This window comes from Oncorhynchus nerka, linkage group LG25 (genome assembly GCF_034236695.1).
Source record: "Oncorhynchus nerka isolate Pitt River linkage group LG25, Oner_Uvic_2.0, whole genome shotgun sequence".
NCBI lineage: Eukaryota > Metazoa > Chordata > Actinopteri > Salmoniformes > Salmonidae > Oncorhynchus > Oncorhynchus nerka.
In genome coordinates, this window is record NC_088420.1 from 2,027,067 (window position 1) to 2,051,090 (window position 24,024).

Consider the following 24,024-nt stretch of genomic DNA (forward strand, 5'->3'; position numbering starts at 1 on the left):
ATTCTAACTCCTTCTACGCCCCCTGATGTACCTGTCTCTTGTATTCTAACTCCTTCTACACCCCCTGATGTACCTGTCTCTTGTATTCTAACTCCTTCTACACCCCCTGATGTATTCTTGTATTCTAACTCCTTCTACACCCCCTGATGTATTCTTAATTCTAACTCCTTCACCCCCTTGTATTCTAACTCCTTCTACACCCCCCTCTTGTATTCTACTCCTTCTACACCCTGTCTCTTGTATTCTAACTCCTTCTACACCCCCTGATGTACCTGTCTCTTGTATTCTAACTCCTTCTACACCCCTGATGTACCTGTCTCTTGTATTCTAACTCCTTCTACACCCCTGATGTACCTGTCTCTTGTATTCTAACTCCTTCTACACCCCCTGATGTACCTGTCTCTTGTATTCTAACTCCTTCTACACCCCCTGATGTACCTGTCTCTTGTATTCTAACTCCTTCTACACCCCCTGATGTACCTGTCTCTTGTATTCTAACTCCCCTGACACCCCCTCTTGTATTCTAACTCCTTCTACACCCCTGATGTACCTGTCTCTTGTATTCTAACTCCTTCTACACCCCTGATGTACCCGTCTCTTGTATTCTAACTCCTTCTACACCCCTCTTGTATTCTAACTCCTTCTACACCCCCTGATGTATTCTAACTCCTTCTCACCCCCTGATGTACCTGTCTCTTGTATTCTAACTCCTTCTACGCCCCTGATGTACCTGTCTCTTGTATTCTAACTCCTTCTACACCCCCTGATGTACCTGTCTCTTGTATTCTAACTCCTTCTACACCCCCTGATGTACCCGTCTCTTGTATTCTAACTCCTTCTACGCCCCTGATGTACCCGTCTCTTGTATTCTAACTCCTTCTACACCCCCTGATGTACCTGTCTCTTGTATTCTAACTCCTTCTACACCCCCTGATGTACCTGTCTCTTGTATTCTAACTCCTTCTACACCCCTGATGTACCTTCTACCCCACCCCTCTTGTATTCTAACTCCTTCTACACCCCTGATGTACCTGTCTCTTGTATTCTAACTCCTTCTACACCCCTGATGTACCTGTCTCTTGTATTCTAACTCCTCTATTCACGCCCCCTGATGTACCTGTCTCTTGTATTCTAACTCCTTCTACACCCCCTGATGTATTCTAACTCCTTCTCTTGTATTCTAACTCCTTCTACACCCCCTGATGTACCTGTCTCTTGTATTCTAACTCCTTCTACACCCCCTGATGTACCTGTCTCTTGTATTCTAACTCCTTCTACACCCCCTGATGTACCTGTCTCTTGTATTCTAACTCCTTCTACACCCCTCTTGTATTCTAACTCCTTCTACCCCCACCCCTCTTGTATTCTAACTCCTTCTACCCCCTGATGTACCTGTCTCTTGTATTCTAACTCCTTCTACACCCCCCCCCTCTTGTATTCTAACTCCTTCTACACCCCCTGATGTACCCGTCTCTTGTATTCTAACTCCTTCTACACCCCTGATGTACCCGTCTCTTGTATTCTAACTCCTTCTACACCCCCTGATGTATTCTAACTCCTTCTACACCCCTGATGTACCTGTCTCTTGTATTCTAACTCCTTCTTCTACACCCCTGATGTACCTGTCTCTTGTATTCTAACTCCTTCTACACCCCCTGATGTACCTGTCTCTTGTATTCTAACTCCTTCTACACCCCCTGATGTACCTGTCTCTTGTATTCTAACTCCTTCTACACCCCTGATGTACCTGTCTCTTGTATTCTAACTCCTTCTACACCCCTGATGTACCTGTCTCTTGTATTCTAACTCCTTCTACACCCCCTGATGTACCTGTCTCTTGTATTCTAACTCCTTCTACACCCCCTCTTGTATTCTAACTCCTTCTACACCCCCTGATGTACCCGTCTCTTGTATTCTAACTCCTTCTACACCCCTGATGTACCTGTCTCTTGTATTCTAACTCCTTCTACACCCCCTGATGTATTCTAACTCCTTCTTCACCCCCTGATGTACCTGTCTCTTGTATTCTAACTCCTTCTACACCCCCTGATGTACCTGTCTCTTGTATTCTAACTCCTTCTACACCCCCTGATGTACCTGTCTCTTGTATTCTAACTCCTTCTACACCCCCTGATGTACCTGTCTCTTGTATTCTAACTCCTTCTACACCCCCTGATGTACCTGTCTCTTGTATTCTAACTCCTTCTACACCCCCTGATGTACCTGTCTCTTGTATTCTAACTCCTTCTACACCCCCTGATGTACCTGTCTCTTGTATTCTAACTCCTTCTACACCCCTCTTGTATTCTAACTCCTTCTACACCCCTCTTGTATTCTAACTCCTTCTACACCCCTCTTGTATTCTAACTCCTTCTACACCCCTGATGTACCTGTATCTTGTATTCTAACTCCTTCTACACCCCTGATGTACCTGTCTCTTGTATTCTAACTCCTTCTACACCCCTCTTGTAATTCTAACTCCTTCTACACCCCTCTTCCCTCTTGTATTCTAACTCCTTCTACACCCCCTGATGTACCTGTCTCTTGTATTCTAACTCCTTCTACACCCCCTGATGTACCCTGTCTCTTGTATTCTAACTCCTTCTACACCCCCTGATGTACCTGTCTCTTGTATTCTAACTCCTTCTACACCCCTGATGTACCTGTCTCTTGTATTCTAACTCCTTCTACACCCCTGATGTACTGTCTCTTGTATTCTAACTCCTTCTACACCCCTGATGTACCTGTCTCTTGTATTCTAACTCCTTCTACACCCCTCTTGTATTCTAACTCCTTCTACACCCCCTCTTGTATTCTAACTCCTTCTACACCCCCTCTTGTATTCTAACTCCTTCTACACCCCTGATGTACCCGTATCTTGTATTCTAACTCCTTCTACACCCCTGATGTACCTGTCTCTTGTATTCTAACTCCTTCTACACCCCTGATGTACCGTCTCTTGTATTCTAACTCCTTCTACACCCCCTGATGTATTCTAACTCCTTCTACACCCCCTGATGTATTCTAACTCCTTCTTCACCCCTGATGTACCCTTGTATTCTCTCTTGTATTCTAACTCCTTCTACGCCCCTGATGTACCTGTCTCTTGTATTCTAACTCCTTCTACACCCCCTGATGTACCTGTCTCTTGTATTCTAACTCCTTCTACGCCCCCTGATGTACCCGTCTCTTGTATTCTAACTCCTTCTACACCCCCTGATGTATTCTAACTCCTTCTACACCCCCCTGATGTATTCTAACTCCTTCTACGCCCCCTGATGTACCTGTCTCTTGTATTCTAACTCCTTCTACACCCCCTGATGTACCTGTCTCTTGTATTCTAACTCCTTCTACACCCCCTGATGTACCTGTCTCTTGTATTCTAACTCCTTCTACACCCCCTCTTGTATTCTAACTCCTTCTACACCCCCTCTTGTATTCTAACTCCTTCTACGCCCCCTGATGTACCCGTATCTTGTATTCTAACTCCTTCTACGCCCCCTGATGTACCTGTCTCTTGTATTCTAACTCCTTCTACACCCCCTGATGTACCTGTCTCTTGTATTCTAACTCCTTCTACACCCCTCTTGTATTCTAACTCCTTCTACACCCCTGATGTACCTCTTGTATTCTAACTCCTTCTACGCCCCCTGATGTACCTGTCTCTTGTATTCTAACTCCTTCTACACCCCTGATGTACCTGTCTCTTGTATTCTAACTCCTTCTACACCCCCTGATGTACCTGTCTCTTGTATTCTAACTCCTTCTACACCCCCTGATTCTAACTCCTTCTACACCCCCTCTTGTATTCTAACTCCTTCTACACCCCCTCTTGTATTCTAACTCCTTCTACACCCCTCTTGTATTCTAACTCCTTCTACACCCCCTGATGTACCTGTCTTGTATTCTAACTCCTTCTACACCCCCTGATGTACCTGTCTCTTGTATTCTAACTCCTTCTACACCCCTGATGTACCTGTCTCTTGTATTCTAACTCCTTCTACACCCCCTCTTGTATTCTAACTCCTTCTACACCCCCTTGTATTCTAACTCCTTCTACACCCCCTGATGTACCTGTCTCTTGTATTCTAACTCCTTCTACACCCCCTGATGTACCTGTCTCTTGTATTCTAACTCCTTCTACACCCCTGATGTACCTGTCTCTTGTATTCTAACTCCTTCTACACCCCCCCCTCTTGTATTCTAACTCCTTCTACACCCCCTCTTGTATTCTAACTCCTTCTACACCCCTGATGTACCTGTCTCTTGTATTCTAACTCCTTCTACACCCCCTACACCCTCTTGTATTCTAACTCCTTCTACACCCCTCTTGATTGTACTCCCTACACCCCCTCTTGTATTCTAACTCCTTCTACACCCCCTGATGTACCTGTCTCTTGTATTCTAACTCCTTCTACACCCCCTGATGTACCTGTCTCTTGTATTCTAACTCCTTCTACACCCCCTGATGTACCTGTCTCTTGTATTCTAACTCCTTCTACACCCCCTGATGTACCTGTCTCTTGTATTCTAACTCCTTCTACACCCCTGATGTACCTGTCTCTTGTATTCTAACTCCTTCTACACCCCTGATGTACCTGTCTCTTGTATTCTAACTCCTTCTACACCCCTCTCTTGTATTCTAACTCCTTCTACACCCCCTGATGTACCCCCTCTTGTATTCTAACTCCTTCTACACCCCTGATGTACCCGTCTCTTGTATTCTAACTCCTTCTACGCCCCTGATGTACCTGTCTCTTGTATTCTAACTCCTTCTACACCCCTGATGTACCTGTCTCTTGTATTCTAACTCCTTCTACACCCCCTGATGTACCGTCTCTTGTATTCTAACTCCTTCTACACCCCCCTGATGTACCCGTCTCTTGTATTCTAACTCCTTCTACACCCCCTGATGTACCTGTCTCTTGTATTCTAACTCCTTCTACACCCCTGATGTACCTGTCTCTTGTATTCTAACTCCTTCTACACCCTCTGTATTCTAACTCCTTCTACACCCCTCTTGTATTCTAACTCCTTCTACACCCCCTGATGTACCCTGTCTCTTGTATTCTAACTCCTTCTACACCCCTGATGTACCCGTCTCTTGTATTCTAACTCCTTCTACACCCCTGATGTACCTGTCTCTTGTATTCTAACTCCTTCTACACCCCCTCTTGTATTCTAACTCCTTCTACACCCCCTGATATTCTAACCTGTCTCTTGTATTCTAACTCCTTCTACGCCCCTGATGTACCTGTATCTTGTATTCTAACTCCTTCTACACCCCCTGATGTACCCGTCTCTTGTATTCTAACTCCTTCTACACCCCCTGATGTACCCGTCTCTTGTATTCTAACTCCTTCTACACCCCCTGATGTATTCTATTCTAACTCCCTTCTACACCCCCTCTTGTATTCTAACTCCTTCTCACCCCCTGATGTACCTGTCTCTTGTATTCTAACTCCTTCTACCCCCTGATGTACCTGTCTCTTGTATTCTAACTCCTTCTACACCCCCTGATGTACCTGTCTCTTGTATTCTAACTCCTTCTACACCCCTGATGTACCCGTCTCTTGTATTCTAACTCCTTCTACACCCCTGATGTACCCGTCTCTTGTATTCTAACTCCTTCTACACCCCCTGATGTATTCTAACTCCTTCTACACCCCCTGATGTATTCTAACTCCTTCTACGCCCCCTGATGTACCTGTCTCTTGTATTCTAACTCCTTCTACACCCCCTGATGTACCTGTCTCTTGTATTCTAACTCCTTCTACACCCCCTGATGTACCTGTCTCTTGTATTCTAACTCCTTCTACACCCCTCTTGTATTCTAACTCCTTCTACACCCCCTCTTGTATTCTAACTCCTTCTACACCCCTGATGTACCTGTCTCTTGTATTCTAACTCCTTCTACGCCCCCTGATGTACCTGTCTCTTGTATTCTAACTCCTTCTACACCCCCTGATGTACCTGTCTCTTGTATTCTAACTCCTTCTACACCCCCTCTTGTATTCTAACTCCTTCTACACCCCCTGATGTACCCGTCTCTTGTATTCTAACTCCTTCTACGCCCCCTGATGTACCCGTCTCTTGTATTCTAACTCCTTCTACACCCCCTGATGTATTCTAACTCCTTCTTCACCCCCTGATGTACCTGTCTCTTGTATTCTAACTCCTTCTACACCCCTGATGTACCTGTCTCTTGTATTCTAACTCCTTCTACACCCCCTGATGTACCTGTCTCTTGTATTCTAACTCCTTCTACACCCCTGATGTACCTGTCTCTTGTATTCTAACTCCTTCTACACCCCTGATGTACCTGTCTCTTGTATTCTAACTCCTTCTACACCCCTGATGTACCTGTCTCTTGTATTCTAACTCCTTCTACACCCCCTGATGTACCTGTCTCTTGTATTCTAACTCCTTCTACACCCCCTCTTGTATTCTAACTCCTTCTACACCCCCTGATGTACCCGTCTCTTGTATTCTAACTCCTTCTACGCCCCCTGATGTACCCGTCTCTTGTATTCTAACTCCTTCTACACCCCCTGATGTATTCTAACTCCTTCTTCACCCCCTGATGTACCTGTCTCTTGTATTCTAACTCCTTCTACGCCCCCTGATGTACCTGTCTCTTGTATTCTAACTCCTTCTACACCCCCTGATGTACCTGTCTCTTGTATTCTAACTCCTTCTACACCCCCTGATGTACCTGTCTCTTGTATTCTAACTCCTTCTACACCCCTGATGTACCTGTCTCTTGTATTCTAACTCCTTCTACACCCCCTGATGTACCTGTCTCTTGTATTCTAACTCCTTCTACACCCCTGATGTACCTGTCTCTTGTATTCTAACTCCTTCTACACCCCCCCTCTCTTGTATTCTAACTCCTTCTACACTCTCTTGTATTCTAACTCCTTCTACACCCCCTCTTGTATTCTAACTCCTTCTACACCCCCTCTTGTATCTTGTATTCTAACTCCTTCTACACCCCCTGATGTACCGTCTCTTGTATTCTAACTCCTTCTACACCCCCCTGATTGTAACTCCTTCTCTTCTCTTGTATTCTAACTCCTTCTACACCCCTGATGTACCCGTCTCTTGTATTCTAACTCCTTCTACACCCCCTGATGTACCCGTCTCTTGTATTCTAACTCCTTCTACACCCCCTGATGTACCCGTCTCTTGTATTCTAACTCCTTCTACACCCCCTGATGTACCTGTCTCTTGTATTCTAACTCCTTCTACACCCCTGATGTACCTGTCTCTTGTATTCTAACTCCTTCTACACCCCTCTCTTGTATTCTAACTCCTTCTACACCCCTGATGTACCTGTACACCCCCTCTTGTATTCTAACTCCTTCTACGCCCCCTGATGTACCCGTATCTTGTATTCTAACTCCTTCTACACCCCCTGATGTACCTGTCTCTTGTATTCTAACTCCTTCTACACCCCTGATGTACCCGTCTCTTGTATTCTAACTCCTTCTACACCCCCTGATGTATTCTAACTCCTTCTACACCCCCTGATGTATTCTAACTCCTTCTACACCCCCTGATGTACCTGTCTCTTGTATTCTAACTCCTTCTACACCCCCTGATGTACCTGTCTCTTGTATTCTAACTCCTTCTACACCACCCCTGATGTACCTGTCTCTTGTATTCTAACTCCTTCTACACCCCTGATGTACCTGTCTCTTGTATTCTAACTCCTTCTACACCCCCTGATGTACCCGTCTCTTGTATTCTAACTCCTTCTACACCCCCTGATGTATTCTAACTCCTTCTACACCCCCTGATGTATTCTAACTCCTTCTACGCCCCCTGATGTACCTGTCTCTTGTATTCTAACTCCTTCTACACCCCCTGATGTACCTGTCTCTTGTATTCTAACTCCTTCTACACCCCCTGATGTACCTGTCTCTTGTATTCTAACTCCTTCTACACCCCCTCTTGTATTCTAACTCCTTCTACACCCCCTCTTGTATTCTAACTCCTTCTACGCCCCCTGATGTACCCGTCTCTTGTATTCTAACTCCTTCTACACCCCTGATGTACCTGTCTCTTGTATTCTAACTCCTTCTACACCCCTGATGTACCTGTCTCTTGTATTCTAACTCCTTCTACACCCCCTCTTGTATTCTAACTCCTTCTACACCCCCTGATGTACCCGTATCTTGTATTCTAACTCCTTCTACACCCCCCTGATGTACCTGTCTCTTGTATTCTAACTCCTTCTACACCCCCTGATGTACCTGTCTCTTGTATTCTAACTCCTTCTACACCCCCCCTGTCTCTTGTATTCTAACTCCTTCTTCTACACCCCTGATGTATTCTAACTCCTTCTACACCCCTCTTGTATTCTAACTCCTTCTACACCCCCCCTCTTGTATTCTAACTCCTTCTACACCCTCTTGTATTCTAACTCCTTCTACATCCCCTGATGTATTCTAACTCCTTCTACACCCCTTGTATTCTAACTCCTTCTACACCTCTTGTATTCTAACTCCTTCTACGCCCTGATGTACCCGTCTCTTGTATTCTAACTCCTTCTACACCCCCTGATGTACCTGTCTCTTGTATTCTAACTCCTTCTACACCCCTCTTGTATTCTAACTCCTTCTACACCCCCTGATGTACCCGTCTCTTGTATTCTAACTCCTTCTACACCCCCTGATGTACCCGTCTCTTGTATTCTAACTCCTTCTACACCCCCTGATGTACCTGTCTCTTGTATTCTAACTCCTTCTACACCCCCTGATGTACCCGTCTCTTGTATTCTAACTCCTTCTACACCCCTGATGTACCTGTCTCTTGTATTCTAACTCCTTCTACGCCCCCTGATGTACCCCTCTTGTATTCTAACTCCTTCTACACCCCCTGATGTACCTGTCTCTTGTATTCTAACTCCTTCTACACCCCTCTTGTATTCTAACTCCTTCTACACCCCTGTATTCTAACTCCTTCTACACCCCCTCTTGTATTCTAACTCCTTCTACACCCCTGATGTACCCGTCTCTTGTATTCTAACTCCTTCTACACCCCCTGATGTACCTGTCTCTTGTATTCTAACTCCTTCTACACCCCCTGATGTACCTGTCTCTTGTATTCTAACTCCTTCTACACCCCCTGATGTACCTGTCTCTTGTATTCTAACTCCTTCTACACCCCTGATGTACCTGTCTCTTGTATTCTAACTCCTTCTACACCCCCTGATGTACCTGTCTCTTGTATTCTAACTCCTTCTACACCCCCTGATGTACCTGTCTCTTGTATTCTAACTCCTTCTACACCCCCTGATGTATTCTAACTCCTTCTACACCCCCTGTACCTGTCTCTTGTATTCTAACTCCTTCTACACCCCCTGATGTACCTGTCTCTTGTATTCTAACTCCTTCTACACCCCCTGATGTACCTGTCTCTTGTATTCTAACTCCTTCTACACCCCTGATGTACCTGTCTCTTGTATTCTAACTCCTTCTACACCCCCCCTCTTGTATTCTAACTCCTTCTACACCCCTCTTGTATTCTAACTCCTTCTACTCCTTCCCCTGATGTACCTGTCTCTTGTATTCTAACTCCTTCTACACCCCTGATGTACCTGTCTCTTGTATTCTAACTCCTTCTACACCCCTGATGTACCTGTCTCTTGTATTCTAACTCCTTCTACACCCCCTCTTGTATTCTAACTCCTTCTACACCCCCTGATGTACCCGTCTCTTGTATTCTAACTCCTTCTACGCCCCCTGATGTACCCGTCTCTTGTATTCTAACTCCTTCTACACCCCCTGATGTATTCTAACTCTTGTATTCTAACTCCTTCTACCCCTGATGTACCTGTCTCTTGTATTCTAACTCCTTCTACGCCCCCTGATGTACCTGTCTCTTGTATTCTAACTCCTTCTACACCCCTGATGTACCTGTCTCTTGTATTCTAACTCCTTCTACACCCCCTGATGTACCTGTCTCTTGTATTCTAACTCCTTCTACACCCCCTCTTGTATTCTAACTCCTTCTACACCCCTCTTGTATTCTAACTCCTTCTACACCCCTCTTCCCTCTTGTATTCTAACTCCTTCTACGCCCCCTGATGTACCCGTCTCTTGTATTCTAACTCCTTCTACACCCCTGATGTACCCGTCTCTTGTATTCTAACTCCTTCTACACCCCCTGATGTACCCGTCTCTTGTATTCTAACTCCTTCTACACCCCCTGATGTACCCGTCTCTTGTATTCTAACTCCTTCTACACCCCTGATGTACCCGTCTCTTGTATTCTAACTCCTTCTACACCCCTGATGTACCTGTCTCTTGTATTCTAACTCCTTCTACACCCCCTGTATTCTAACCTTCTACACCCCTCTTGTATTCTAACTCCTTCTACACCCCCTCTTGTATTCTAACTCCTTCTACGCCCCCTGATGTACCCGTATCTTGTATTCTAACTCCTTCTACACCCCCTGATGTACCCGTCTCTTGTATTCTAACTCCTTCTACACCCCCTGATGTACCCGTCTCTTGTATTCTAACTCCTTCTACACCCCCTGATGTATTCTAACTCCTTCTACACCCCCTGATGTATTCTAACTCCTTCTTCACCCCCTGATGTACCTGTCTCTTGTATTCTAACTCCTTCTACACCCCCTGATGTACCTGTCTCTTGTATTCTAACTCCTTCTACACCCCCTGATGTACCTGTCTCTTGTATTCTAACTCCTTCTACACCCCCTGATGTACCCGTCTCTTGTATTCTAACTCCTTCTACGCCCCCTGATGTACCCGTCTCTTGTATTCTAACTCCTTCTACACCCCTGATGTATTCTAACTCCTTCTACACCCCTGATGTATTCTAACTCCTTCTACGCCCCTGATGTACCTGTCTCTTGTATTCTAACTCCTTCTACACCCCTGATGTACCTGTCTCTTGTATTCTAACTCCTTCTACACCCCTGATGTACCTGTCTCTTGTATTCTAACTCCTTCTACACCCCCTCTTGTATTCTAACTCCTTCTACACCCCCTCTTGTATTCTAACTCCTTCTACGCCCCCTGATGTACCCGTATCTTGTATTCTAACTCCTTCTACGCCCCCTGATGTACCTGTCTCTTGTATTCTAACTCCTTCTACACCCCCTGATGTACCTGTCTCTTGTATTCTAACTCCTTCTACACCCCCTCTTGTATTCTAACTCCTTCTACGCCCCTGATGTACTCCCCACGCCCCTGATGTATCTTGTATTCTAACTCCTTCTACACCCCCTGATGTACCTGTCTCTTGTATTCTAACTCCTTCTACACCCCTGATGTACCTGTCTCTTGTATTCTAACTCCTTCTACACCCCCTCTTGTATTCTAACTCCTTCTTCACCCCTGATGTATTCTAACTCCTTTACACCCCCCTGATGTACCTGTCTCTTGTATTCTAACTCCTTCTACGCCCCCCCTCTTGTATTCTAACTCCTTCTACGCCCCTGATGTACCCTCTTGTATTCTAACTCCTTCTACATCCCCTGATGTATTCTAACTCCTTCTACACCCCCTCTTGTATGCTAACTCCTTCTACACCCCCTCTTGTATTCTAACTCCTTCTACGCCCCCTGATGTACCCGTCTCTTGTATTCTAACTCCTTCTACACCCCCTGATGTACCTGTCTCTTGTATTCTAACTCCTTCTACACCCTCTTGTATTCTAACTCCTTCTACACCCCTGATGTACCCGTCTCTTGTATTCTAACTCCTTCTACACCCCCTGATGTACCTGTCTCTTGTATTCTAACTCCTTCTACACCCCCTGATGTACCTGTCTCTTGTATTCTAACTCCTTCTACACCCCCTGATGTACCTGTCTCTTGTATTCTAACTCCTTCTACACCCCCTGATGTACCCGTCTCTTGTATTCTAACTCCTTCTACGCCCCCTGATGTACCCTGTCTCTTGTATTCTAACTCCTTCTACACCCCTGATGTACCTGTCTCTTGTATTCTAACTCCTTCTACACCCCCTTGTATTCTAACTCCTTCTACACCCCTCTTGTATTCTAACTCCTTCTACTGATGTACCCTCTTGTATTCTAACTCCTTCTACGCCCCCCTGATGTACCCGTATCTTGTATTCTAACTCCTTCTACACCCCCTGATGTACCTGTCTCTTGTATTCTAACTCCTTCTACACCCCCTGATGTACCCGTCTCTTGTATTCTAACTCCTTCTACACCCCCTGATGTACCCGTCTCTTGTATTCTAACTCCTTCTACGCCCTGATGTACCTGTCTCTTGTATTCTAACTCCTTCTACACCCCTGATGATGTACCTGTCTCTTGTATTCTAACTCCTTCTACACCCCCTGATGATGTATTCTAACTCCTTCTACACCCCCTTGTATTCTAACTCCTTCTACACCCCTCTTGTATTCTAACTCCTTCTACACCCCTTGTATTCTAACTCCTTCTACGCCCCTGATGTACCTGTCTCTTGTATTCTAACTCCTTCTACACCCCCTGATGTACCTGTCTCTTGTATTCTAACTCCTTCTACACCCCCTGATGTACCTGTCTCTTGTATTCTAACTCCTTCTACACGCCCCCCCTCTTGTATTCTAACTCCTTCTACACCCCTCTTGTATTCTAACTCCTTCTACACCCCCACCCCTTGATTCTAACTACACCCCCTGTACCTCTTGTATTCTAACTCCTTCTACACCCCTGATGTACCTGTCTCTTGTATTCTAACTCCTTCTACACCCCTGATGTACCGTCTCTTGTATTCTAACTCCTTCTACACCCCCTGATGTACCTGTCTCTTGTATTCTAACTCCTTCTACACCCCTGATGTACCCGTCTCTTGTATTCTAACTCCTTCTACACCCCTGATGTACCTGTCTCTTGTATTCTAACTCCTTCTACGCCCCTGATGTACCTGTCTCTTGTATTCTAACTCCTTCTACACCCCCTGATGTACCTGTCTCTTGTATTCTAACTCCTTCTACACCCCCTGATGTACCTGTCTCTTGTATTCTAACTCCTTCTACACCCTGATGTACCCTCTTGTATTCTAACTCCTTCTACACCCCCTGATGTACCCTCTTGTATTCTAACTCCTTCTACACCCCTCTTGTATTCTAACTCCTTCTACACCCCCTTACCCCTCTTGTATTCTAACCCTCACCCCTGATGTACCGTCTCTTGTATTCTAACTCCTTCTACACCCCCTGATGTACCCGTCTCTTGTATTCTAACTCCTTCTACACCCCCTGATGTACCTCGTACACCCCCTGATGTACCTCTTGTATTCTAACTCCTTCTACACCCCTGATGTACCCTGTCTCTTGTATTCTAACTCCTTCTACACCCCTGATGTACCTGTCTCTTGTATTCTAACTCCTTCTACACCCCTCTTGTATTCTAACTCCTTCTACACCCCTCTGTATTCTAACTCCTTCTACACCCCCTCTTGTATTCTAACTCCTTCTACACCCCCTGATGTACCCGTACATCTTGTATTCTAACTCCTTCTACACCCCCTGATGTACCCGTCTCTTGTATTCTAACTCCTTCTACGCCCCTGATGTACCCGTCTCTTGTATTCTAACTCCTTCTACACCCCTCTTGTATTCTAACTCCTTCTACACCCCTGATGTACCTAACTCTTGTATTCTAACTCACCCCCTGATGTACCTGTCTCTTGTATTCTAACTCCTTCTACGCCCTGATGTACCTGTCTCTTGTATTCTAACTCCTTCTACACCCCTGATGTACCTGTCTCTTGTATTCTAACTCCTTCTACGCCCCCTGATGTACCCGTCTCTTGTATTCTAACTCCTTCTACACCCCCTGATGTACCGTCTCTTGTATTCTAACTCCTTCTACACCCCCTTGTATTCTAACTCCTTCTACACCCCCCTGATGTATTCTAACTCCTTCTACACCCCCTGATGTACCTGTCTCTTGTATTCTAACTCCTTCTACACCCCTGATGTACCTGTCTCTTGTATTCTAACTCCTTCTACACCCCTGATGTACCTGTCTCTTGTATTCTAACTCCTTCTAACACCCCTCTTGTATTCTAACTCCTTCTACACCCCCTCTTGTATTCTAACTCCTTCTACGCCCCCTGATGTACCCGTATCTTGTATTCTAACTCCTTCTACACCCCCTGATGTACCTGTCTCTTGTATTCTAACTCCTTCTACACCCCTGATGTACCCGTCTCTTGTATTCTAACTCCTTCTACCCCCACCCCTTGTATTCTAACTCCTTCTACACCCCCTGATGTATTCTAACTCCTTCTTCACCCCCTGATGTACCTGTCTCTTGTATTCTAACTCCTTCTACGCCCCCTGATGTACCTGTCTCTTGTATTCTAACTCCTTCTACACCCCCTGATGTACCTGTCTCTTGTATTCTAACTCCTTCTACACCCCCTGATGTACCCGTCTCTTGTATTCTAACTCCTTCTACACCCCCTGATGTACCCGTCTCTTGTATTCTAACTCCTTCTACACCCCCTGATGTATTCTAACTCCTTCTAACTCCTTCACCCCCTCTTGTATTCTAACTCCTTCTACGCCCTGATGTACCTGTCTCTTGTATTCTAACTCCTTCTACACCCCCTGATGTACCTGTCTCTTGTATTCTAACTCCTTCTACACCCCCTGATGTACCTGTCTCTTGTATTCTAACTCCTTCTACACCCCTGATGTATTCTAACTCCTTCTACACCCCCCCCCTCTTGTATTCTAACTCCTTCTACACCCCCTGATGTACCTGTCTCTTGTATTCTAACTCCTTCTACACCCCTGATGTACCTGTCTCTTGTATTCTAACTCCTTCTACACCCCTGATGTACCTGTCTCTTGTATTCTAACTCCTTCTACGCCCCACCCCCCTCTTGTATTCTAACTCCTTCTACACCCCTGATGTACCCGTCTCTTGTATTCTAACTCCTTCTACACCCCCTGATGTACCTGTCTCTTGTATTCTAACTCCTTCTACACCCCCTCTTGTATTCTAACTCCTTCTACACCCCTGATGTACCTGTCTCTTGTATTCTAACTCCTTCTACACGCCCCCTGATGTACCTGTCTCTTGTATTCTAACTCCTTCTACACCCCCTGATGTACCTGTCTCTTGTATTCTAACTCCTTCTACACCCCCTGATGTACCTGTCTCTTGTATTCTAACTCCTTCTACACCCCCTGATGTACCTGTCTCTTGTATTCTAACTCCTTCTACACCCCCTGATGTACCTGTCTCTTGTATTCTAACTCCTTCTACACCCCCTGATGTACCTGTCTCTTGTATTCTAACTCCTTCTACACTGATGTACCCTCTTGTATTCTAACTCCTTCTACACCCCTGATGTACCCGTCTCTTGTATTCTAACTCCTTCTACACCCCCTGATGTACCCGTCTCTTGTATTCTAACTCCTTCTACACCCCTGATGTATTCTAACTCTAACTCCTTCTTCACCCCTGATGTACCTGTCTCTTGTATTCTAACTCCTTCTACGCCCCTGATGTACCTGTCTCTTGTATTCTAACTCCTTCTACACCCCCTGATGTACCTGTCTCTTGTATTCTAACTCCTTCTACACCCCCTGATGTACCTGTCTCTTGTATTCTAACTCCTTCTACGCCCCCTGATGTACCTGTCTCTTGTATTCTAACTCCTTCTACACCCCCTGATGTACCTGTCTCTTGTATTCTAACTCCTTCTACACCCCCTGATGTACCTGTCTCTTGTATTCTAACTCCTTCTACACCCCCTCTTGTATTCTAACTCCTTCTACACCCGCTCTTGTATTCTAACTCCTTCTACACCCCCTCTTGTATTCTAACTCCTTCTACGCCCCCTGATGTACCCGTATCTTGTATTCTAACTCCTTCTACACCCCCTGATGTACCCGTCTCTTGTATTCTAACTCCTTCTACACCCCCTCTTGTAATTCTAACTCCTTCTACACCCCCTCTTCCCTCTTGTATTCTAACTCCTTCTACGCCCCCTGATGTATCCGTCTCTTGTATTCTAACTCCTTCTACGACCCCTGATGTACCCGTCTCTTGTATTCTAACTCCTTCTACACCCCTGATGTATTCTAACTCCTTCTACACCCCCTGATGTATTCTAACTCCTTCTACGCCCCTGATGTACCTGTCTCTTGTATTCTAACTCCTTCTACACCCCCTGATGTACCTGTCTCTTGTATTCTAACTCCTTCTACATGTACCCCTCTTGTATTCTAACTCCTTCTACACCCCCTCTTGTATTCTAACTCCTTCTACACCCCTGATGTACCCGTCTCTTGTATTCTAACTCCTTCTACGCCCCCCTGATGTACCTGTCTCTTGTATTCTAACTCCTTCTACACCCCCTGATGTACCTGTCTCTTGTATTCTAACTCCTTCTACACCCCTCTTGTATTCTAACTCCTTCTACACCCCCCTGATGTACCCGTATCTTGTATTCTAACTCCTTCTTTCTAACTTCTACACCCCTGCCCCCTGATGTACCTGTCTCTTGTATTCTAACTCCTTCTACACCCCTGATGTACCTGTCTCTTGTATTCTAACTCCTTCTACACCCCCTCTTGTATTCTAACTCCTTCTTCACCCCCTGATGTATTCTAACTCCTTCTACACCCCCTCTTGTATTCTAACTCCTTCTACACCCCCTCTTGTATTCTAACTCCTTCTACACCCCCTCTTGTATTCTAACTCCTTCTACATCCCCTGATGTATTCTAACTCCTTGTACACCCCTCTTGTATTCTAACTCCTTCTACACCCCTCTTGTATTCTAACTCCTTCTACGCCCCCTGATGTACCCGTCTCTTGTATTCTAACTCCTTCTACACCCCTGATGTACCTGTCTCTTGTATTCTAACTCCTTCTACACCCCCTCTTGTATTCTAACTCCTTCTACACCCCTGATGTACCCGTCTCTTGTATTCTAACTCCTTCTACACCCCTGATGTACCCGTCTCTTGTATTCTAACTCCTTCTACACCCCCTGATGTACCCTTGTATTCTCTTGTATTCTAACTCTTGTTCTTACCCCCTGATGTACCCGTCTCTTGTATTCTAACTCCTTCTACGCCCCTGATGTACCTGTCTCTTGTATTCTAACTCCTTCTACACCCCCTCTTGTATTCTAACTCCTTCTACACCCCTCTTGTATTCTAACCTTCTACACCCTCTTGTATTCTAACTCCTTCTACACCCCCTGATGTACCCGTATCTTGTATTCTAACTCCTTCTACACCCCCCCTGATGTAGTGAATGGTATCTTGTATTCTAACTCCTTCTACACCCCTGATGTACCTGTCTCTTGTATTCTAACTCCTTCTACACCCCCTGATGTACCCGTCTCTTGTATTCTAACTCCTTCTACACCCCTGATGTCTGATGCTGTCTCTTGTATTCTAACTCCTTCTACACCCCCTGATGTACCCGTCTCTTGTATTCTAACTCCTTCTACACCCCCTGATGTACCCGTCTCTTGTATTCTAACTCCTTCTACACCCCCTGATGTACCCGTCTCTTGTATTCTAACTCCTTCTACGCCCCCTGATGTACCCGTCTCTTGTATTCTAACTCCTTCTACACCCCCTCTTGTATTCTAACTCCTTCTACACCCCCTGATGTACCTGTCTCTTGTATTCTAACTCCTTCTACACCCCTCTTGTATTCTAACTCCTTCTACACCCCCTCTTGTATTCTAACTCCTTCTAGTGACACCCCCTGATGTACCTGTCTCTTGTATTCTAACTCCTTCTACACCCCTGATGTACCCGTCTCTTGTATTCTAACTCCTTCTACACCCCTGATGTTAGTGAATGTCTCTTGTATTCTAACTCCTTCTACACCCCTGATGTTAGTCTCTTGTATTCTAACTCCTTCTACACCCCTGATGTACCTGTCTCTTGTATTCTAACTCCTTCTACACCCCCTGATGTACCCGTCTCTTGTATTCTAACTCCTTCTACGCCCCCTGATGTACCCGTCTCTTGTATTCTAACTCCTTCTACACCCTGATGTACCCGTCTCTTGTATTCTAACTCCTTCTACCCCCTGATGTACCTGTCTCTTGTATTCTAACTCCTTCTACACCCCCTCTTGTATTCTAGTGACTCCTTCTACACCCCTCTTGTATTCTAACTCCTTCTACACCCCTCTTGTATTCTAACTCCTTCTACGCCCCTGATGTACCCGTATCTTGTATTCTAACTCCTTCTACACCCCCTGATGTACCTGTCTCTTGTATTCTAACTCCTTCTACACCCCCTCTTGTATTCTAACTCCTTCTACACCCCCTGATGTACCCGTCTCTTGTATTCTAACTCCTTCTACACCCCTGATGTACAGGTCTCTTGTATTCTAACTCCTTCTACACCCCCTCTTGTATTCTAACTCCTTCTACACCCCTGATGCAGTGTTAGTGAATGGTATGTACCGACTCTTGTATTCTAACTCCTTCTACACCCCTGATGTACCCGTCTCTTGTATTCTAACTCCTTCTACGCCCCTGATGTACCCGTCTCTTGTATTCTAACTCCTTCTACGCCCCCTGATGTACCCGTCTCTTGTATTCTAACTCCTTCTACGCCCCCTGATGTACCCGTCTCTTGTATTCTAACTCCTTCTACGCCCCCTGATGTACCCGTCTCTTGTATTCTAACTCCTTCTACACCCCCTCTTGTATTCTAACTCCTTCTACACCCCCTGATGTACCTGTCTCTTGTATTCTAACTCCTTCTACACCCCCTGATGTACCCGTCTCTTGTATTCTAACTCCTTCTACACCCCCTGATGTACCCGTCTCTTGTATTCTAACTCTTCAGAATTTAGACTTTCACGCACTTGAAGAAACAACAGAGTACGACGGAGGCTACAACAAAGACTGTCGCATTATCAAGTAAAAAAACATGCAATTTCTCTCCAGAATTACATAGAATGTTAAAATGTTGACATAGATGTTTTAGTCCAATACATAAATCTATTTTAAAATGTTTCTTAAAATAACTTGTCTTTGAACATGTATTTTATTAGACCACCGTTACACTCCTGCTCATTCTGATGCTGCTGTAGTAATGTTATTATATATAATGTTTTATAAAATGCTGTTCTTTATTTCTCACTCATAGAGACTTCTGGGAGACGGTGCATTCGTTTGGTGAGGAGGATAAGAGACTGTTCCTCCAGTTTACTACGGGGACTGACAGAGCACCCGTAGGAGGCCTGGGCAAGTTAAAGATGATCATCGCCAAGAACGGCCCCGACACAGACAGGTGAGACCAGGCCTCGGGTCCCAAATGGCATCCTGTTCCCTACGTAGTGCACTATGTAGGGAATAGGGTGCCATTTGGACCAGAGACCTGTTTCAATGGTGACTCTCAGATCCTCCCAGATCAATAATCTCTCTCTCCTCTCTCTCCAGGTTACCTACTTCTCACACGTGTTTTAATGCCTTGCTGCTCCCTGAATACGACACAAAGGAGAAGCTGAAGGAGAGACTTCTCAAAGCCATCACTTATGCCAAAGGATTTGGAATGCTGTGAAACGAAACAACTACTCTGAAACAAAACATAAAGTTAAATGTTTTAAATGTGTTAATGGATAAGGAAGGAGTTCTACCATACAATGAGACATGAGTTCAAATTAAAAAGTGGCATTACGACAAGGAAATGTTCCAGTAGTGTGTGCCAAGATATCAATTAGACAGATGCTTTGATCTACCCCCCCTCAGATCTCTTTAATGTAGAACCTAATTTGTAGCTTTTTCAAATAGTTTAAATCAGTCAGAATGCTTAGTGAAACTCGGTTCTTCTACATGTGTTTATTAAAGATGGTTGCCGTGTAAAAACATCCAGTCTGAAGCAGGTTATCATTGTCTCTGATTGTTGTGAAAGTGCACTTAACTAAACTTTCAGAATGTTAGTGCTGTGTGTTAGTGAATGGTATGTTAGTGAATGGTATGTACAGGACTGTATGTTAGTGAATGGTATGTTAGTGAATGGTATGTACAGGACTGTATGTTAGTGAATGGTATGTACAGGACTATGTTAGTGAATGGTATGTACAGGACTGTATGTTAGTGAATGGTATGTACAGGACTGTATGTTAGTGAATGGTATGTACAGGACTGTATGTTAGTGAATGGTATGTACAGGACTGTATGTTAGTGCTGTGTGTTAGTGAATGGTATGTACAGGACTGTATGTTAGTGCTGTGTGTTAGTGAATGGTATGTACAGGACTGTATGTTAGTGAATGGTATGTACAGGACTGTATGTTAGTGAATGGTATGTACAGGACTGTATGTTAGTGAATGGTATGTACAGGACTGTATGTTAGTGAATGGTATGTACAGGACTGTATGTTAGTGAATGGTATGTACAGGACTGTATGTTAGTGAATGGTATGTACAGGACTGTATGTTAGTGCTGTGTGTTAGTGAATGGTATGTACAGGACTGTATGTTAGTGCTGTGTGTTAGTGAATGGTATGTACAGGACTGTATGTTAGTGAATGGTATGTACAGGACTGTATGTTAGTGAATGGTATGTACAGGACTGTATGTTAGTGAATGGTATGTACAGGACTGTATGTTAGTGAATGGTATGTACAGGACTGTATGTTAGTGAATGGTATGTACAGGACTGTATGTTAGTGCTGTGTGTTAGTGAATGGTATGTACAGGACTGTATGTTAGTGCTGTGTGTTAGTGAATGGTATGTACAGGACTGTATGTTAGTGAATGGTATGTACAGGACTGTATGTTAGTGCTGTGTGTTAGTGAATGGTATGTACAGGACTGTATGTTAGTGAATGGTATGTACAGGACTGTATGTTAGTGAATGGTATGAGGACTGGTATGTGAATGGTATGTACAGGACTGTATGTTAGTGAATGGTATGTACAGGACTGTATGTTAGTGAATGGTATGTACAGGACTGTATGTTAGTGACTGTGTGTTAGTGAATGGTATGTACAGGACTGTATGTTTGAATGGTATGTACAGGACTGTATGTTAGTGAATGGTATGTACAGGACTGTATGTTAGTGAATGGTATGTACAGGACTGTATGTTAGTGAATGGTATGTACAGGACTGTATGTGAATGGTATGTACAGGACTGTATGTTGTATGTGAATGGTACTGTAGTGAATGTTAGTGAATGGTATGTACAGGACTGTATGTTAGTGAATGGTATGTACAGGACTGTATGTTATTGAATGGTTAGTGCTGTGTGTTAGTGAATGGTATGTACAGGACTGTATGTTAGTGAATGGTATGTACAGGACTGTATGTTAGTGAATGGAAGGACTGTATGTACAGGACTGTATGTTAGTGAATGGTATGTACAGGACTGTATGTTAGTGAATGGTATGTACAGGACTGTATGTTAGTGAATGGTATGTACAGGACTGTATGTTAGTGAATGGTATGTACAGGACTGTATGTTAGTGACTGTATGTGAATGGTATGTACAGGACTGTATGTTAGTGAATGGTATGTACAGGACTGTATGTTAGTGAATGGTATGGACTGTGTTAGTGAATGGTATGTACAGGACTGTATGTTAGTGAATGGTATGTACAGGACTGTATGTTAGTGAATGGTATGTACAGGACTGTATGTTAGTGAATGGTATGTACAGGACTGTATGTTAGTGAATGGTATGTACAGGACTGTATGTTAGTGAATGGTATGTACAGGACTGTATGTTAGTGCTGTGTGTTAGTGAATGGTATGTACAGGACTGTATGTTAGTGCTGTGTGTTAGTGAATGGTATGTACAGGACTGTATGTTAGTGAATGGTATGTACAGGACTGTATGTTAGTGAATGGTATGTACAGGACTGTATGTTAGTGAATGGTATGTACAGGACTGTATGTTAGTGAATGGTATGTACAGGACTGTATGTTAGTGAATGGTATGTACAGGACTGTATGTTAGTGAATGGTATGTACAGGACTGTATGTTGTGAATGTATGTGTTAGTGAATGGTATGTACAGGACTGTATGTTAGTGAATGGTATGTACAGGACTGTATGTTAGTGAATGGTATGTACAGGACTGTATGTTAGTGAATTATGTACAGGAATGGTGAATGGTATGTACAGGACTGTATGTTAGTGAATGGTATGTACAGGACTGTATGTTAGTGAATGGTATGTACAGGACTGTATGTTAGTGAATGGTATGTTAGTGAATGGTATGTACAGGACTGTATGTTAGTGAATGGTATGTACAGGACTATGTTAGTGAATGGTATGTACAGGACTGTATGTTAGTGAATGGTATGTACAGGACTGTATGTTAGTGAATGGTATGTACAGGACTGTATGTTAGTGAATGGTATGTACAGGACTGTATGTTAGTGAATGGTATGTACAGGACTGTTAGTGACTGTATGTTAGTGAATGGTATGTACAGGACTGTATGTTAGTGAATGGTATGTACAGGACTGTATGTTAGTGAATGGTATGTACAGGACTGTATGTTAGTGAATGGTATGTACAGGACTGTATGTTAGTGAATGGTATGTACAGGACTGTATGTTAGTGAATGGTATGTACAGGACTGTATGTTAGTGAATGGTATGTACAGGACTGTATGTTAGTGAATGGTATGTACAGGACTGTATGTTAGTGCTGTGTGTTAGTGAATGGTATGTACAGGACTGTATGTTAGTGAATGGTATGTACAGGACTGTATGTTAGTGAATGGTATGTACAGGACTGTATGTTAGTGAATGGTATGTACAGGACTGTATGTTAGTGAATGGTATGTACAGGACTGTATGTTAGTGAATGGTATGTACAGGACTGTATGTTAGTGCTGTGTGTACAGGACTGTATGTTAGTGAATGGTATGTACAGGACTGTATGTTTGAATGGTATGTACAGGACTGTATGTTAGTGAATGGTATGTACAGGACTGTATGTTAGTGAATGGTATGTACAGGACTGTATGTTAGTGAATGGTATGTACAGGACTGTGAATGTTAGTGAATGGTATGTACAGGACTGTATGTTAGTGAATGGTATGTACAGGACTGTATGTTAGTGAATGGTATGTACAGGACTGTATGTTAGTGAATGGTATGTACAGGACTGTATGTTAGTGAATGGTATGTACAGGACTGTATGTTAGTGAATGGTATGTACAGGACTATGTTAGTGAATGGTATGTACAGGACTGTATGTAAGGGAACACCCCCCTGAAATGGACAAAAATGAATGGGAATATATTGGCACCGTACGAAACATACACACGATGTCCAATACCATTCAATTGGACGTGGTTTCGTTCAAAGTTGATTGCAAATGCCAAGTGTAACACTGCAAAAATCCAATAGATGGTGAGTGCGCTCCACCGTAATTTTTCATATTGCAAATGTAACACAAGTCAAGACCCAAGAGTAACATTTTGTCAAAAACTTGTCCATAAGGCATATGTTTTGTCCATTTGCAATATGATTTCATCGGAAGTCAAAAGTCACTTTTTTTTTGCCAAATGCCATAAGAAATGTCCAAATGCAATATGGAAGATTTGAAAGTGCCAAATCAGGAAGTTATGTCCATTTACCGTGTACGATCAATGGAAGTCTGTTTACAAACCCAAAAGTCAGTGAACCATGTCCAAAAGGCATTTATACTGCCAAAATGATCTATAGCACTATGTTAAGCCATGAATCAAGAAGTGGGACTGTTTTTTTACAGATTTTTAAGAAAACGTCCAAAATGACAAGGGGCTGGATGGGCACGGGTGGGAGATGCTCCCTACCCAACTGTGGACCCCTTGCTACCCCGTAATGGCATTTTTTTGTTAAATGTGCTCCTGGTAACCCGTTCCAATCACCAGGTGCACGGCTGTGCATTTGCAATATGTTTCACTGTGCATTTACCATCACGAATTTGACATGCTCAAAAATTCTGCAGAAATGCAAAATTGACTGGCCTGATGAACTCGGGATGGCCGGGCAGTGATAGTGGTTCCTCTCCATCGCTTGTTAGGGTTG

General features: G+C 44.1%; 1 protein-coding gene across 1 annotated transcript in view; it reads left to right on the forward strand.

The window, feature by feature from the left end:
• LOC115123580 (ubiquitin-protein ligase E3A-like) overlaps positions 1-19,693 on the forward strand; it is a 68,712-nt gene extending 49,019 nt beyond the window's left edge. Inside the window, exons 6-8 of the mRNA XM_065009955.1 lie at positions 18,839-18,912; positions 19,142-19,285; positions 19,435-19,693. Of these exons, the coding sequence (XP_064866027.1) occupies positions 18,839-18,912; positions 19,142-19,285; positions 19,435-19,555 (339 nt within the window). The 3' untranslated portion in view covers positions 19,556-19,693. The remainder of the gene's footprint in view (positions 1-18,838; positions 18,913-19,141; positions 19,286-19,434) is intronic.
• Positions 19,694-24,024: the final 4,331 nt, after the last annotated feature.